Raw genomic sequence first — 18974 nt, forward strand, 5'->3', positions numbered from 1 at the left:
TTCTAGGAATGATTTTTTTCACTATTTTGGGCTTATTGGGGGCATCAACATGCTTAAAAACATAAAAATTTGAAGACACTAAAATCTGCTGCCATTAGGATGGCAGCAAGTCTGGGCCCTGGTCGTGGCTCGGGAACCTCACACAAGATTTTGCTGCACAGCTCCACCAGCAGCCGCTAAACTATCGCCGGGAGGACGCTTGGTAAGCCGCGCTGGGCTTTACATCGACTGTGTGCTGGACGGCGTCTTACTGCGGGCGCTCGTGGACACCGGCTCCACTGTTTCGCTGCTGCACTCTGGAGTACTAGGGCAAAGCAAGCGTGTTGGGGGCTACGTGAAGGTACGGGCGTGTCGCACAGCGCGAGTCCAGGTGGGTGGTCGAACTTTTACACACGAGTTCTTAGTGGGGAATGTCGAGGAGGACTGCGTTTTGGGGTTGGACATTTTGGAGAGATGGGGTGTGGTGCTGAACTTGTCTGGCGGAACTCTGCGTGGTAACTTCGGGGTAGCCAGGTTGCTCGGACCCAAGCCACAGCCGGACAGGTTAGCAGCACACACCCGGGGGGCGGAACTTCCGGTAGCAGACCGAGCGGGAAACCCTCAATGCTGCGAGCGAGTGGAGCGCCGTGACGACGTAGAACCCTCGTCGTTTCGCAAGTGTCACAGCTGAACCGCGATCCGCTCATCGCCAAGCACCTATGGGGCGGCAACTATGGGGCGGATGGGCATGGACACTCACAGCCAGGGGCGAGATTTTGCTGCTGGAGAGCAGGTATGGGTGTGTTCCTCCAGAAGGAAGAGGGGGCTTTCGGTCAAGTTTATGTCCCATGGGGTGGGCCCCTGTACGGTAATTGCTCGGCTCTCCGATGTCATCTACCGGGTGCGGTTGGCTGGGCGGGCACGAGTTTTGCTCCACCGGGACCGTCTTGCGCCTTACCAGCCGCACGCCGATGAAACATCGAACTCTGTGGAGGCCGGACCGCCTCAGGACTATGTCCGCGTTTATCCCTCACCTGCCAAAGGACGCCGGCGTTCCCACCGCCAGCGCCGACCGCCTCCACGCCTCCGAAACAAAGGTTGTCATGGTGACCAGGGACGGTCACAGCTCGGGTGGGGGCAGTGTGGCGTGGGCGGGGCGGCGGCTAACGACCAGCATGCCTTGCGGGGATGTCGGTGTATTCACCATGATGGGGAAAGGTGTTTGGGTTAGTGGCTTCGGCCCTGTTTGTGTGTGTTGGTGTGTGACGTGTGAAATGTGCTCTAGTTCAGGCTGACGCTGAATTGGATGTAGCCTCCTGAGTGAAGATGCTGCTCATGCCATACCTGCTACAATATTGAGTGACATGCTCATGCCATACATGCTACAATATTGAGTGACATCACGTTCAGTGACATTACATTGAGTGACATCATACTGTAGCTTTGCCCGGGTGGTGATGGCGCAGGGTGCTAGGGCCCGCTTATTGCTTCCAACTTTATTACTTATTACTTATTATATTATAATTACATAACTATATTACATATTACTAAATAGAACTAAAATGCATTTTACTTCTTTAGACAAAGCAAGACCCAGTGTCCATTACAAGGGACATGTTTTAACTTATAAAAACATGACAGTTTTGAAAAAAAAAAAATCTGAGACATGTTCCTCACAGACTTATGGTATATTAAAAAGAAAAAAAAATATGAAAACTATTTTTCTTTCGAGTCCTAGGAGGATATAAAAAGTATACTAACATTATGCTTTTACCAAATTTTGGAATTAAACTTTAAATATACTTCAAAAAATAATTGTATTATAGTACACTTTCCAAAAATATATTATTGGAAAATATACTTTAAGTCAAAGGTTGGTCTAATTTCCAAAATATACTTATTTAAACTTTGTTTTTCAATGTATTTTTGGTATATTAAAAAAATATGCTCAAAATAATCATTGTACAAATGTACTGTAAGTATACATTAGAATACAAATTTTAATACACGGTAGTCTCAGTATATTATCAGATAAATTTAAATGTACTTATTCATATGTACTTAGATTTAGTGCACTACTCTCTCGTGCGTGCACGCTTTTAGACTCATTTTTGCACGCTGAATCTCTCTCTCCCACGCGCACTCTTAAACTCGTTTTTGTGCACTGAAAATCTTTTTTCCTGTTCAAGATGATTTATGTTTGCACCCTCTCACTCTTCTGCCCGCTCACTGTCATAAAGCGACACTTGCACTAACTGCAGCAGCATTATAAGTCTGCAACTATTCCAGCCAACCAGAGACTAGAATCGGCGCAACATCAGCCAATCATCTGTTTCCTGATTGGCTCCCATTTTCTTCGCTTCTGGTTTGAATTAACGGCTGGAAGCTGCATTATTGTGTGCATTATTTCGTATCGTTATTTTTTTTATTTTCATCTGCATAAGGTAAATTTTATGGTTTTTGTTAGGTAATTTGTAATTAAGTAAATACATTAAGCTATAGAATGTATTGTATATTGTGTTATTGCTTAATCTTATGTATTTGCTTGTGGTATAATGCTCCGTAGCCCTCTGCCTGTTTTCAGTCTCTGTGTAACAACTAGAATCAACATACCAGGTTTGAACTAGGTTTGTATCCGTATATTCTAATACTAATGTCTGTATGTGTTCAGACAACTGTTTAAATTTTAGTTTGTGGGTTTGTGAACATTTTTTGTTAACTATTGAAGTAAACTATAAACTATAGTAGTGCTATAGTAGTATATAAACTATAGTTTATAAGAGTATATATATATATATATATATATATATATATATATATATATATACTTAACAAAAATATAAACGCAACACCTTTGTTTCTGCTCCAATTTTTCATGAGATGGACTTAAAGATCTAAAATTCATTCCAGATAAACAATATTATTATTATTTCTCTCAAACATTGTTCACAAATCAGTCTAAACAGATAGTGAGCACTTCTGCTTTGCTGAGATTATCCATCCCACCTCACAGGTGTACCACATCAAGATGCTGATCTGACATCATGAGTAGTGCACAGGTGTACCTTATACTGCCCACAATAAAAGGCCTTCTGGAATGTGCAGTTTTGTCTCACAGCAAAATGCCACAGATGCCACAAGCATTGAGGGAGCGTGCAATTGGCATGCTGACAGCAGGAATGTCAACCAGACCTGTTGCTCGTGCATTGAATGTTCATTTCTCCACCATAAATGTCTTGAGCTGACTCCAGCTCGTCGCCGTAACAGACTTGAGTGGGCAAATGCTCACATTCGATGGTGTCTGGCATGTTAAAGAGGTGTTCTCTTCACGGATGAATCTCGGTTTACATTGTTCAGGGCAGATGGCAGACAGCGTGTGTGGCGTCGTGTGGGTGAGTGCTTTGCTGATGTCAATGTTGTGGATCGAGTGGCCCATGGTGGTGGTGGGGTTATGGTATGGGCAGGCATCTGTTATGGACGAAGAACACAGGTACATTTTATTGATGGCATTTTGAATGCACAGAGATACCGTGATGAGATCCTGAGGCCCATTTTTGTGCCATACATCCATGAACATCACCTCATGTTTCAGCAAGATAATGCACGGCCCCATGTTGCAAGGATCTGTACACAGTTCTTGGAAGCTGAAAATGTCCCAGTTCTTGCATGGCCAGCATACTCACCGGACATGTCACCCGTTGAGCATGTTTGGGATGTGGTTGACCGGCGTATACGACAGCGTGTACCAGTTCCCACTAATATCCAACAACTTTGCACAGCCATTGAAGAGGAGTGGACCAACATTCCACAGGCCACAATTGACAATCTGAAAAACTCTATGCGAAGAAGATGTGTTGCACTGCATGAGGCAAATGGAGAATAGGGAGAATAGTTTGCGATGGTATCGCTGTTATATCGTTTCAAAGTGAATTTGTTGCTGACGTAGCTTCCTGTTTTCGTATCGTTGCCGCGAAAGTTTGCGTTTGTGTTAGCGTTTAAATTACATACTTTTTTTCATTTATACAATAATAATATTAATAGCAACTAGTTTTTACATCTCACACTATTTGGCTTCGCCTTTTTCTGCGCTTTTTGGAGAACGCGCGAGTTTCTTTGTCTAAAAACAACAAACGGAATTCAGCTCCAAACAACTACAACTCCGACTCAGGTACGTTATCATGTCCAATATTCAGCTTGTTCAGTGTGTAGAGTGCAGGATGTTTAGACATTCTTCCTCCGTCGTTAATGGTAATTTTATTTGTAATAGGTGTGTGTTAGTGAGCACTCTGACGGAGAAGATATCAGCGTTAGAGGAGCGCATCCAGACTTTAGAGAGGGTTAGAGAGCGCGAGAGCAGTGTTATTCCTGTAGCGGACAGTCTGGGTGCCACAGGCGGAGATAACCAGCCCCCGACTCCGGCATTAGAGCCCTCACAGCGGGGCGAGTGGGTGACGACTCGGCGGCATACTCGTTCAGCCAAAGCTAACGCTAAGGCTAGCCCACCGGAGCACACCTCTTCTGCGCTTCACGTGTCCAACAGGTTTGCTCTCCTCAGTGATGCACCCGCTGAGAAACCTGAAAGAGCTCTGGTTATAGGAGACTCTATACTGAGACACGTGAAATTAGCTAGGCCTTTAGGGGCGCCAGCGGCAGTGGTTAGGTGTATCCCGGGAGCCAGAGCACCGGACATAGCAGGTAATCTTAGGGCTCTAGGACAGCACAGGTTCTCAAAGATAGTAGTACATGCTGGAGCTAACGATATACGCCTTCGTCAGTCAGAGGTTAGTAAGAATAACTTTATAGAGGTGTTTAAATTAGCGAAGGCGATGTCCGATGGAGTAGTATGCTCTGGTCCCATCCCAATGAGACGTGGTGACATAACTTACAGCAGGTTATGGTCGCTGAACCGCTGGATGTCCAGGTGGTGCTCCGAAAACAACGTGGGCTTTATTGATAATTGGAAGACCTTTGAGGGCAAAGCTGGCCTGTTAGGGCGGGACGGTGTCCATCCCACTCGGGAAGGTGCTGCTCTCATTTCTTGTAGTATAGCTAATAGTCTTAGAAAAGGCCTAGTTAATCGGTGACAATCCAGAGCCCAGGCCAGGGAGCAGACAGACAGGCTAACCCAACCGTCTGCTAGCTGCATAGAGTCGTCACTCAGGGTTCACTCTATTGAGACTGTGTCTGTTTCCCGAGCTAAAATCAAATTTAGAAAGACTCAGAAAGTCTGTTTTAGTAATTTAATTAACATAAAGACCACAAACTTGGATCAGACTGAATGCGCAGCCGGCACCTCTGATCTGAAGCTAGGACTGTTAAATATTAGATCTCTCGCATCTAAAGCAGTTATAGTTAATGAAATTATCACAGATCAGGAGTTTGATATACTCTGTTTAACAGAAACCTGGATTAAACAGGACGAGTATGTAGCTCTAAATGAAGCTAGTCCTCCTGGACACAGCTACATACACCAGCCTCGGTTAACTGGTAGAGGAGGAGGCGTCGCAGTTATTCACAATGATAATTTGACTATTGTACAAAAACACGGACACAAATTTAATTCATTTGAAATTCTTTATAGTAACATAAGTGTATTTAACTATATTAAGTCAGCTCAGTCGATCCCGCTAATTGTCATTTACAGACCTCCAGGGCCGTACTCGGAATTTCTTAGTGAATTTGCAGATTTCCTTTCAAATCTAGTCGTTTCTGTAGACAAAGTGTTAATTGCTGGAGATTTTAATATTCATTTTGAAAACCCAGAAGACCCTCTAAGAATTGCATTTATGTCTATACTGGACTCGGTAGGAGTAAATCAGTGTGTAGTAGGACCCACTCATAAAGCAGGTCACACTTTAGATTTAATAATATTATTTGGATTAAGTATAAGAAATGTATTCACAATACCACTATCTGAAGTTATCTCAGATCACTATCTTGTCTCAATTCAAGTGTGTCACAGTAATAATGTACGCACAGCGCCGCGCTACCGTATGAACCGTACATTCACATCAACTACCAAACAGAGTTTTATCAGTAATCTCCCAGAGTTCCCAACTTCGATTAGATCACCGTCTGACCCCACAGAACTCGATCAGGCGACTGAATATTTAGAGTCGACATTTCGCTATACCTTAGATAATGTAGCTCCAGTCAAAAGAAAAATTATTAGAGATAAAAAACTTGCTCCCTGGTATAATGATCACACGCGCACTTTAAAACAGACCGCTCGGAAATTAGAACGTAAATGGCGTCAAACTAAATTACTAGTATTTCAAATAGCATGGAAGGAGAGCATCCTGAACTATAGAAAAGCTCTTAGTGTAGCTAGATCAACATATCTCTCCACTCTTATAGAAAATAACAAAAATAATCCTAGATTCTTATTTAATGCTGTAGCCAAATTAACCAGAAATAAGACCACTGCAGAAATCTCCACAACAACATCATGCAATAGTGAGGACTTCATGAACTTTTTTAATAATAAAATTGTAAATATTAGGCATAAAATTGAGGTTTTGAAACCGAACAATGTAATTGATGCAGATGTTAATCTAGCCATGTCAGATTAGAACCTAGAATACTTTACTCCCCTTGAAGAGAATGAACTAATTTCACTCATCTCTTCTTCAAATTCATCAACCTGTATATTAGATCCTGTACCGACACATTTTCTTAAACAGATAGTACCAGCAATAATAGAACCCCTGTTGAGAATAATTAATTCTTCACTCAACATTGGATATGTTCCAAAATCTTTTAAATTAGCAGTTATCAAACCAATAATTAAGAAACCTGACCTCGACCCCTGTCAGCTGTCCAGTTACAGACCAATATCAAACCTCCCCTTTATCTCTAAGATTCTGGAAAAGATAGTAGCGGAGCAGCTATGCTCATATCTACATAGAAATGGCATACATGAACTGTATCAGTCAGGATTTAGGCCTCATCACAGCACGGAGACAACGCTCGTTAAAGTAGTAAATGACATTCTATTGGCCTCTGATCAGGGTTGTGTAACTATGCTTGTATTACTTGACCTCAGTGCAGCTTTTGACACTGTTGATCCTGCTATTCTTCTTCACAGATTAGAAAATGTAGTGGGAATTAAGGGTACAGCCCTCTCCTGGCTCAGATCCTATCTGACCCATCGTTATCAGTATGTAGACTTAAATGGTGATTATTCTGCATGTTCTCTAGTGGAGTTTGGCGTTCCGCAGGGTTCAGTTTTAGGTCCACTGCTTTTTTCCCTTTACATGCTTCCTCTGGGCAACATAATCCGTAAGCATGGTATTAGTTTTCATTGTTATGCTGACGATACACAGTTATATGTCTCAGCAAAACCTGATGAGAAAAAACAGCTTACTAAAATTGAGCATTGTGTGCAGGACATAAGAAATTGGATGCTAATTAACTTCCTTCTGCTAAATCCGGATAAGACAGAAGTTCTAGTCATAGGACCGCATACAGCTAGGAGTAAAATTTTAGATCACACCGTAACTTTAGATGGCCTTTCTGTTTCATCAAATGCAACAGTGAAAGACCTTGGTGTGATTATTGATTCCAGCCTTTCATTTGAATCACATGTAGATAATATTACCAGGATAGCATTCTTTCACCTCAGAAATATTGCCAGAATAAGACATTTATTGTCGCTAAACGACGCAGAAAAACTAGTTCATGCTTTTATCACCTCTAGGTTGGACTATTGTAATGCCTTACTGTCTGGTTGTTCAGCTAGATGCATAAATAAGCTTCAGCTAGTCCAGAATGCAGCAGCGAGAGTCCTCACCAGAACCAGAAGATATGAGCACATCACCCCTATCTTATCTTCACTCCATTGGCTTCCTGTGAAATTTCGCATTGATTTTAAAATACTACTCTTGACATATAAAGCATTAAATGGTCTCGCGCCGCAGTACCTGAGCGAACTGCTAGTGTATTACGATCCGCCACGCCTACTTCGATCAAAGGATGCAGGCTGCTTGTCAGTACCGCGTATTATGAAAAATACAGCCGGGGGCAGAGCTTTTTCTTACAAAGCCCCAAAGTTATGGAATAGTCTTCCAAATAGTGTTCGGGACTCAGACACAGTCTCAGTGTTTAAGTCCAGGCTAAAAACCTATTTATTTAGCCAAGCATTTTTATAAATAGATTTGCCATAGGTAAAGGAGCAGATCTGGGGGACTCATGGACGTAGAGTATTATGGTGAACTGGTATGTTTGGATGCTGTCTTCCTCACTCTCATTGATCACTCAGGTTTGCTGACGGTGAGGTGATTGTTTGCTTTACATGTCAGGAAGCCCTCATGTTTGTGTTTCCTTCTGGCTCTCCCTTTTAGTTATGCTGTCATAGTTAGTTCTGCCGGAGTCTCTGCTTGCACTCTACAGTTAATATACATTCACATTATACATTGTGTGACTGTGACCATACCTAACTGCCATCTCTCCTCTTTTTCTCTTTCCCCCCCTCTTTCTTTTTCCTCTCTCCTCCTGTCCCCCCCTTTCACTCTTTCTCTCTCTCTCTGTCGAGCTACACATGTCGTTCCTGAGCTGCCAGTGATCCAGACTCCCTTTGCCCTCCGGACCTGTCTGACCCATCCTGGTGCCCCGCTTCTGGCTGAAGATCTCGTCACATGGATGCCCCGTGTGTCTTTCTGGGATGCGTCTGGTGTCTGGGAATGATTCTCTCTACCTAGAAAATGGTTCTGGCCTTGACTGGTGTTGGCAACTGTTTCTCTGGGGACTTGACAGTTCGATAGTTCATGACTGGAACTTCTTACAAGTCTACCTGGGTCTTCAATAACTACCTGGACTCCATATTAACATCAATTAACATCAGCTATTATAGCTGAACTGCCTCCCACCCTACACACTGTATAAATGCAGATCATTTACTGCTTTCTGTTTCACCCAAATGAGGATGGGTTGCCTGTTGAGTCTGGTTCCTCTCAAGGTTTCTTCCTATTACCATCTCAGGGAGTTTTTCCTTGCCACTGTCGCCCTCGGCTTGCTCACCAGGGACAAACTGACCATTTTGATTCATACAAATTCACATTTCATACAAACTTAAATAATTATTTTGACTATGTAAAGCTGCTTTGCGGCAATGAAAATTGCTAAAAGCGCTATACAAATAAAATTGAATTGAATTGAATTGAAATGGTGGTCACACCAGATACTGACCGGTTCTGAGTCCACAGACCCCCAATAAAGCAAAAAACTGCACATTCCAGGGTGGCCTTTTATTGTGGGCAGTACAGTATAAGGTACACCTGTGCACTACTCATGATGTCAGATCAGCATCTTGATGTAGCACACCTGTGAGGTGGGATGGATTATCTCAGCAAAGCAGAAGTGCTCACTATCACACATTTAGACTGATTTGTGAACAATGTTTGAGAGAAATGGTAATATTGTGTAATTGGAATGAATTTAAGATCTTTAAGTCCATCTCATGAAAAATCGGAGCAGAAACAAAGGTGTTGCGTTTATATTTTTGTTGAGTATATATATATATATATATATATATATATATATATATAGTATATGAGTTCAACTATAAATCTGTTGAACTCATGAATAAAATCTCCCTTATATTTACTTATGTAATGTGTTTCAAAAACATGTTACGTACTGGTAACACATTTGCAATACTGTAGTATAGAAGGTTGTATGTACTGTATAATACAAAAAAGTATAATTGTATCAACCTCACCATGTACTTTTTTAGTATTTGTAATTGGCCAGAAATGTAACAGCATGCTACTGCTGCAATAAGAATATACTCATAGTACAGTATATTAATCATGTATTTGTAATGCAGTAAAAATAGCTGTAATGTACTTATAATACTGTACATTAAAGATATCCTTAAATTTCATTAATTACTGTCAGGTATGTACATTAATACACACACAGCCATATACTGTGTAGTGTAATAAAATATACTTCAAGTTGTTCCACTTAGGCACACAAAAGGATACTTAATACACTTAAAATTGTGCTTTTGTACAATTTAATTACAACTTAAATACACTTAGTAAAAAATTAGTTGTTCCAAAATAGCAAGCTTCAAGTATACTATAGTCAAGTTCAAGTTCAAGTAGGCTTTATTGTCACTTCAACCATATACAGTTAGTACACAGTGAAACAAAACAACGTTCCTCCAGGACCAAGGTGCTACATGCAACATAAACTTACAACATAAATTAACAGTGAAGCTAAACTAGCTAACTAAGAGGCCTAGTTAGCCGGCTAGCAGAGACAAGACAGATAGTCCTAACAAATTACAACATAAATGAACAAAAACTAACTAAAACTAACTAACTAAAGGAAGACTATCTACAGGTTTTACAGACAGCAGACAACATAAAGTGCACGTGCAAATGTGCAAACGAGCAACAACAAAGTGACAGTGCGACAACGACATATCAGAACATAAAATATGGTGTTGAGGTAGTAAACATAGCAGCAAGAATTGAGGAATTAGTGCAAAAAGTAATGAATATTGTGCAAATAGAGATAAACAGTGAAGCATTTACATATTTGTGTGTACGATAGTTTGGTGGTGTAGACCATCTACATCTACTACGCTTGTGTTGATTAGTCAGTCCAGTCTCAATGTTTTGATGTATTGATGTTTTGGTGTAGTTGGGTTAAACTGAGTGATAATGTTTGTGTGTGTGTGTGTGTGTGTGTTTATCAGTTCAGTCCCTTTTTGTTGAGAAGACGGATGGCTTGTGGAAAAAAGCTGTTGCACAGTCTGGATGTGTGTGCCCGAATGCTTCGGTACCTTTTTCCAGATGGCAGGAGTGTGAAGTGAGAGGGGTGTGTCCGATCAGCCACAATGCTGGTGGCTTTGCGGATGCAGCGTGTGGTGTAAATGTCTTCAATAGAGGGAAGAGAACCCCGATGATCTTCTCTACTGTCCTCACTATCCACTGTAAGGTTTTGCGGTCCGATATGGCACAATTCCCAAACCAGACAGTGATGCAGCCGCTCAGAAAGCTCTTGATAGTCCCTCTATAGAAGGTGGTCAGGATCAGTGGTGGAAGCTGGGCCTTTCTCAGTCTTCCCAGAAAGAAGAGACGCTGCTGGGCTTTCTTGTGCAGGGAGCTGGTGTTTAGGGACCAGTTGAGGTCCTTCTCCAGGTGGACACCCAGGAATTTGGTGTTTTCGACAATCTCCACAGAGGAGCCGTTGATGCTCAGCGGAGAATGGTCGCCTTGTGTCCTCCTGAAGTCAACAACCATCTCCTTTGTCTTGTCAACATTCAGAGACAGGTGGTTGTTGTTGTTGTTGTTATACCAGTCCGTTAGCCTCTGCAATTCCTCTCTGTACCCTGACTCGTCGTTCTTGTTAATGAGACCCACCACAGTTGTGTCATCAGCGAACTTAATTTACATTTACATTTAGGCATTTGGCAGACGCCCTTACCTGAGCGACTTACAAAAAGTGCTTTAAAGTTTACATCATTGAATACATACTTACACTGGGTTAACTAGGTTAATAACTAAGTGCCATTAGTCCAACACAACTGGGAAGAGTTTTTTTTTGGTTGGGGGGGGTAGTTCAAGCCAGACTAATGACAGACAAGACCCTGCAGCCCCCCATGATGTAAAATGATGTGATTCGAATTGTGTGTTGCTACACAGTCGTGAGTCAGCAGTGTGAACAGCAGGGGACTGTGTCCTTCTTGTCCAAGTGTGTGTGGGCAAGATGGAGTGTAGTGGAGATGGCATTGTCCGTTGAGCGGTTAGGACGGTAGGCAAATTGCAGTGGGTCCAGTGAGGGGGGCAGCAGGGTCTTGTCTGTCATTAGTCTGGCTGCAAGTATATTTAAGTATGCTTTGGCATGATAGGATTTAATATACTTAGCATACCTTTTTTTTTACCAGGGTAATGAAGGAGAAAAGCCAAAATAAAAGGTAATAATAATAATAATAATAATAATCATCATCATCATAGTAATACTAAATGGAAAAAGCACAGTTAAAGAATAATCATTATTGATACAAAAGAAGGAGAGAAGAAAAGAAAACGGAAAATAAAGATCCCGAATATAACGTGGGATTGTGCTGCATGTATGATTGTGATTCTTTCACTCATGCGAAGGCTTGCAATTTTCTCTTTATCATGTTTTTAAGTCTTACAGTGTCTTATAAGTATTCAAAGTGCCACATGATTAAACTCATTGCAAATATGTTAATGTTACTGTAAATACTGGCATGTATTTCTCTCTTTTGATAATACTATACCACTCCTCACTCTGTTTTAAAGCAGGTGCACATCTGCATGCAGCTTTTCCATGTGATTAATGTCTTCACACAGCTGTAAATGTGTATTAATTACAACAGGATTACGCAAAGATAATTTTTTTCACTTGGAGAGAAAAAGTGGAACCAGCTTTACCAATTCCTTTTTTTTTCTTTGCAAGTGTTTTTGTAAATGAAATGATATTGAAGCATCCAAGAAAAAATATGTACATAAATGGTTCTCATCTGTCACAGACACTCGTACCGCGACCGGCACTAGGACCTGGAAGTAGTCCGTACTCACTTTCTTGGGTTATCTTTCTGATTCGAGTGTGTGTTTTTTCCTTGCTCCCCTTTCGCGAGTCCTTAGACAAAATTGCGTTATTTACCCTGCCTATTCGCTTGCTACCGCGTTTAGGTTTACCATCCACGCTACAAAGGGCTAACCGCTAAAGCTACGTCTTCTGGTCAACTCAGGTTAGTTCTCTGACAGAATGACTGAGCCTGCAGCGGTAAAGCCAGCAGATCATGCGCGCCTCTGCAAGGTGGTAGATCAGCATGCCGCACTTATCGATACGCTAACCAGAGGGATCGCTAATCTGCGCCGGCAGGAGAATGCAGATCTTCGTGATACGTGACATATTAAGGACGAACTTGCCGGACGAGAGCTTCCCGCCACGCTGGAGGGATTAATCCAGCTAGCCCTCCGCATCGATCAGCGCCTCTTCTCTCGTCCGAAGCCAGCCCAGAGGACCCTGCCGCCTGCTCCCACCTATCAATATGCGGCTCCTCGGGCCTCGACCACCATCAACGCTACCACCACTGGACATGTCTGATCTTCAGATTAGCGCAGATTGGCTCCTGCTGTGGTTGACACCGGAGCCGGGGAACCCATGCAATTAGGACGTGCCTCCCTAACTGTGGCCAAGCGTGAACATCGCTACCGGGAGAGGCTGTGCGGCTATTGTGAATCTGTGGCACACCATCGAGCGGTCTGCCCAATGCGTCCGGGAAACGCCCAGGCCCGGTGAGAAGGCAGAAGAACTCACCGGGTCCGATCCAACTCTCCACCACGCTCAACGTCACCACCGCTTGTCTCACGGTTCAGGTATTTCTCCAATTTGGTCACAGATGGGTCAGAAGTACCGTGTTCATTAGTTCTTCATTGACTCTACTTATGCCAAAAAACTGGGGGTAAAAAACGAGGCGTTATCCCAGGCTGCTTGTATCACCTCCGTTGACGGCCGGCCCCTGTCATCCAGCCCTATCACAGCTCAGACTCAACGTATCACCCTCATCATCAACCAACATCAGGAACCTATTCAATTTCATCTAACCCCCATCTCATCACCACCAATCAGCCTTGGACACCCATGGCTATTAAACCATGATCCCCTAATTTCGTGGACCCAAAATCGGATCCTACAATGGGTGCCGGCTTGCCACAAACTTTGCCTATCAGCATTGGCTGGGCTGTGCTCTAGGGAGTCCGAGGCCCCCAAGAATCCACACAGAGTCAAAAAAGCGCTCACCCAGATTCAATGCCTCTTACCGTATTACACTCCGCATCAACCCTGTCACCTACCGTCTCCAGCTCCTTGCGGCGCTCAGAATTCACCCAGTCTTCCACAATTCACAGCTTAAACCCTTCATCACTTCTCCGATGATTCCACCCTCCCCCCTGCTCCTCCTCCTCCTCGAATCATAGACGGTGCTGCTGCCTACACCATACGTCGGACCCTCGATTTGCGACCTAGGGGCCGTGGCACCCAGTACCTGGTAGACTAGGAAGGCTACGGTCCTAAAGAGCGGTCTTGGATTCCGGCCCGGTTCATCCTCAACCCCGAGCTCATCAGGGACTACCGGCCATAATTTCGTGAGTACTCACTTTCTTGGGTTATCTTTCTGATTCGAGTGTGTGTTTATAGGACGCGGGTTAAATTTGTGTTTTTCCCTTGCTCCCCTTTTGCTTAGACAAAATCGCGTGGCTATCCTGCCTATTCGTTTGCTACCACGTTTGGGTTTACCATTCACGCTACAAAGGGCTAACCGCTAAAGCTACGTCTTCTGGTCAACTCAGGTTAGTTCTCTGACATCATCTCCACACCCGTTGGAGACCACCCCCACCCATGAGGCTCTTCATTTCAATAATAATAATAATCATGCTTTTTTGCTGTTTGTGTCCAGCATTAAATAATTATTTGACCACAAATAGATGTAATGTGGTTGTCACTTATTTATGACTGAAATCAAGCTGCTCACATTGCGCACACTTTTACATTGTAAAAGATACCGTTTTTTTACAAGATGAAAGTGTGCGCAATGTGAGCAGCTTGATTTCAGTCATAAAGAGTGATAACGGCTCAGTGGGGTGGTCGCTACACTTGAAAAATTAACTGAACTGGTAAAGACTGCAAAGGCCTACAGAGCCGTGACGTCGAGAGAGGTTGGTAGCTAATTCGGCTTAGTGGAATGGGGGTCTAACATATTTGCAATCTTAAAGGTCCACCCTAAATAAATAAAGGTTTAAGTTTAAAAAGGCTATCTAAAAAGTGGCTGAGCACTACAGCATTGATTCATTGTCCAGACATTATCATTTGACATGTGAGTATTTTAGATTAAATACTGACATCTCTGCAGCGTATTGCTAGTTTATTTGCTACATGTTGTCAATGTTATTTTTCAATTAAATTCAATTAAAATATATTTGTACAGTTTTACAAAAGTAATTCCCACAAAGCAGCTTTAGAGTTAAAAATGTATGAAAAAAAAAAATTAACATAGGAAAACAGTATAGACTATAAGTCTTTGATGATCGAAAAGAAAAACTCCCTGAGATGACAATTGAAAGAAACCTTGAAAGGAACCAGATTTAAAAGAGAACTTTAAATCCTCATTTGTGTGATATCTGGGAGTATTTGTGTGATATCAGACCATGTTGGAGGGGTGTTTTTTCTATATAGGGTAGACATCAACCAGACTGAATGTTCTTAGGCTACGTACACGATGAGGCAAAGAATAAACCATGAAAAAAATCTGTTCATGATTAAGGGCATATGGCAGCTAGTAAAAATGTTGTTTGTGTTTCTGAGTGTTTGTTTTTGTGTTCACAGCACCTAAATTGAGCTAACTGAGCAGATTTTCTCAAAGCTTAACTATAATTAATTTAAGGGAAAAAAACACAAGCAGAGTGTTACACTTTAAAATGCATTATGGGTAAAAAAAAGATTACATTACATTTATAATCGACTCTCTCTCTCAAACTTACCACTGCCCCCAACACACACACAGTTTGACCACATATTCTTCACCCATTCACTGGCTTTTCCTTGACTACCGATGCTGTTGTTTTTTTAAGTGAAGTTTTAGGAAAGTATTGTCTACCTGTAGCAGCTTCCACCTGCTGTTTAGCTGCTCAAGGGCACGAGCATTTTCCATTGACAAGTGCACATCAGAAATGGCTAGCTGGTGGGCCAAGTCATTAATGTGCTTCATGCCTTCCTTGACTTGTGTCAGCTCTTCCTTAAACAACTAAAGCAGAGGAGGACAGAAAGAGAAAATATTTTGAATGGTGTGGGTCGTTTGAGGGCGAACCAGCACAGTCAGTCTCATTGATCTAGAGATCTTATCTTAATCTGGAGACCTGTTGCTCCTAGTAGCACTCTAACTCTGACAGCACATAAAGGAAATGCCATGCAAAAAGATGATCATAACCAATAAATACAGAGCATAAAAATAGATAAATTGACGAGATAAAAGATAAAAGCCAAAATAAGGGCAGCATTATTCTATAACGCTAATGTGTATACACAAATCCAATCACTGTCCTTTTTAGAAAAAATCCCCCCTGAGAAGAAGACTTTCAGGCATAATGGCGCATTCCAAAAATCAGATACCCCATAATAAGAGCAAATAACTAAGTTTTTAGAGCCACCACATTCTGCATCATTACTGCAGCCATTTTAGACCTATTATGGATCTTGCACTTTCTTTACCTTTGTTGCATCAATGTGGTCCTGCAGTGAATCGATAAAAAGATCTCCCACAGGCTCCCAGGCATCCCTTACACCATCAGCCTGCTCCAGAGCATGGGCCAACTCCTCCATGGCTGCCTGTACCTGCAGCAACCGCTCAAGCGTCCGCTCCATGTGTCGGTGGCGATCTACACACCGTGCTGTCAGCTTCTCCCACAGGTCACTGGCCACGTTGGCCTGCTTCCAAATGGAGCGGCTAACATTCTGCATCCGGCGCCTTGGAGACAACTCTATAAAAGAGCAAGGGAAAAGGACAGAAAAATGAGAAGAATATAGGTAAAGAGTCATTCAACTCCAGTTTCTGACCAGCACAGTGTCTTAATGTGTCTCAATGTCATTACATGCTGTTGTACTACATAGTAATCAACTATTTTTAAATTAAGGGGAATTCGAGGTAGTAAAAAAGTGCAGCAGACCTTTGCCATCTGACAGCATCTCATCGGGGTCCTGGAATGGATGTTGGGCTAGAAAGGCCTGGGCTGACTCCAGCACTGAGTAGATATAGGGCCCTCTGGACTTCACATCCTCGATAAAGGCCTACATATATGAGCCAAAGAAATTTCCACTAAGGAGTACAGAGTACACAAACAAACCCTTCTTTCCAAAACCTCTTACACTTTGCTAGTGTGCACTTTAAAGGTAAAGTTCTATATGAAAAGCCAAACCCATGGAGTGATGAGCCAGACGTAACACAAATAAATTAATTCAATTAATTCCCAATCTAAGTTCCATCAATGTCACAATGCACTCCACTCTGTTAAAAAAACTCACTTGTTCTTAACCAGACAACAAAACAAAGGCTTAAAAATCTTCTGCTGGTGGATTAAGAAACAGGATTATAAAGACTACAGACTTATTAAAACAAAATGGATAACCCAATAGTGGTAGCAAATTTAAATAAAACTAACAGATTTTTCTTTTACCATATATTAAAAAAAGACTGGTGAGTGAATGGTGCTCATACTTTATTATAATGCAACTGACACAGAAGGGAAGACATTGGAAAACTGTAAAAACAGGGATGTTTAGGTGCAAATGGGTGGCTGGGAGGCATGTAAACTTATATGGAATATTAAGGTCAGTGGACGTGTGGGTGTGTGTGGTCTGGAATTTTATTCAAGCTGATGGCAGTAACAGAAGCAAGATTAATTGATTACTTATGTCTTAAGCCCCTCATTGTTTCTCCACAGGCCTTTAAATCTAAAGAAGCAAAAAAGTGTACAAACTGACGGCATTGTAAATTGGAACAAAGGTAAAAAGTTTTACCGCAGTTGTACTCGACCAATTACACTGTGTGAGTGGGTGTATCATACTTTCCAGCTCAGTTTTTCTGTATACAGATCTGACCGCGTGTTGTCTGGATAAATTCAGCATTTATTTATTCTTTGGGTAAGAGTTAATCTGCAGGTTATTTATGTGAATATAATGTGATGCAGTTCATGAAGGACACAAGCTGAGGATAGATGTACATGAGCTAGCGAGCTAAACGCTCATAATCGGGTTTATATTTTTCTCAATTTGGCCGTGACTTTGTGCGGTAGCGCGAGCGCTTAGTTACCGAGCTGGATAAAAACTCTGAAGTGTTTATCAGTTAAGGAGTGGGGGGAGGTGTGGGTGTGTGGGGAGGTGTTGGGGCCTTCAGTACTCGGGAAGTTATAGAGATGAACTAATATATACGAGTGTTATATCGCTAAACTTATTTGTTTGAAAAGCGCATTAAGTAAATTCTCTGTTCATTTAATGCAGACGATATTACAGACAGACAGTGGCTAACGCTAACAAAGTTAACTGGTTAAAGTAAAGTTTATTTACATTCCAGAATTACCCAAAACAGTATTTTACACACTCTGTGGTGTAGGTTTACTAATATCTTTTATATTTATTACAACTAGATAGTCTGTAAAATTTATTTATCTTTGCCTTCACTAAATTCTCCTGTTGTCTTTAACAGAGCTCCGCTGTGGAGGATTGGGGGTCAGACGGATGACGGTTGGCCTTTTGGAGCTACTGGAGAAGCCTGAACAAGCTGTTGAAGGAGCTGCAGGAGGGATGACGTCACAGTGCAACAGCTTTAGAATGATGTTTGGTCAGGTCTACTGTATATTCTGGACATAGAATTGCAAAACGTCTGATACTTTAGGGGGGAAACAAAGAATTAAACAGTTCCATCTTTAATATTTAATATACATTAAAAATGATATTTTAATATAAAAGAACCAGATAGAGACTGATATGCAGCTGGTGTTATCCGGGTATTTTAATGACATTTAAGCAAAAATTAAACATGTTTTCACCTGTTTTATACAAATTATTGTTTTACCTTTGACTAGTTTTGGAAGAATACATTTTATTTTTAAAGTCATGTGTGCATGTTTTAATTTTTGGGGGATTGTTTGGGTATTTAAAAAATACATTTACTTGAACCAACAACTTCAAAGTGCAAAAAATGGGAACCAACTTTGTTTTAAATAGTCAAGAGTTGGGCTAATAATAATGATGATAATAATAATAATAATAATAATTATTATTATTATTATTACTAATATTATTACTGGTTATAGAAACAAAGAAAACAACAGTTAAACACTAGATCATATGTATCTGCGCTAGTTTGTGTTTGTGATTATGTGCCCCATAATCATTTTTTTCTCAGTATAAAATTTTTGGGGGGTTTTAAGAACTCCATCAAAAGAGCAAAGACAAAC

At 41.6% G+C, this 18974-nt stretch overlaps 1 protein-coding gene across 1 annotated transcript in view; it reads right to left on the reverse strand.

Moving 5' to 3' along the window:
- The window catches only part of drp2 (dystrophin related protein 2), a 205699-nt gene that overhangs the window by 156580 nt on the left and 30145 nt on the right, over nucleotides 1-18974 (reverse strand). The window contains exons 4-6 of the mRNA XM_053506582.1: nucleotides 16686-16806; nucleotides 16231-16499; nucleotides 15620-15766 (exon numbers count right to left, since the gene is read on the reverse strand). Of these exons, the coding sequence (XP_053362557.1) occupies nucleotides 15620-15766; nucleotides 16231-16499; nucleotides 16686-16806 (537 nt within the window). The remainder of the gene's footprint in view (nucleotides 1-15619; nucleotides 15767-16230; nucleotides 16500-16685; nucleotides 16807-18974) is intronic.

The sequence above is a fragment of the Clarias gariepinus genome, chromosome 10 (assembly GCF_024256425.1).
Source record: "Clarias gariepinus isolate MV-2021 ecotype Netherlands chromosome 10, CGAR_prim_01v2, whole genome shotgun sequence".
NCBI classification, from domain to species: Eukaryota; Metazoa; Chordata; class Actinopteri; order Siluriformes; family Clariidae; genus Clarias; species Clarias gariepinus.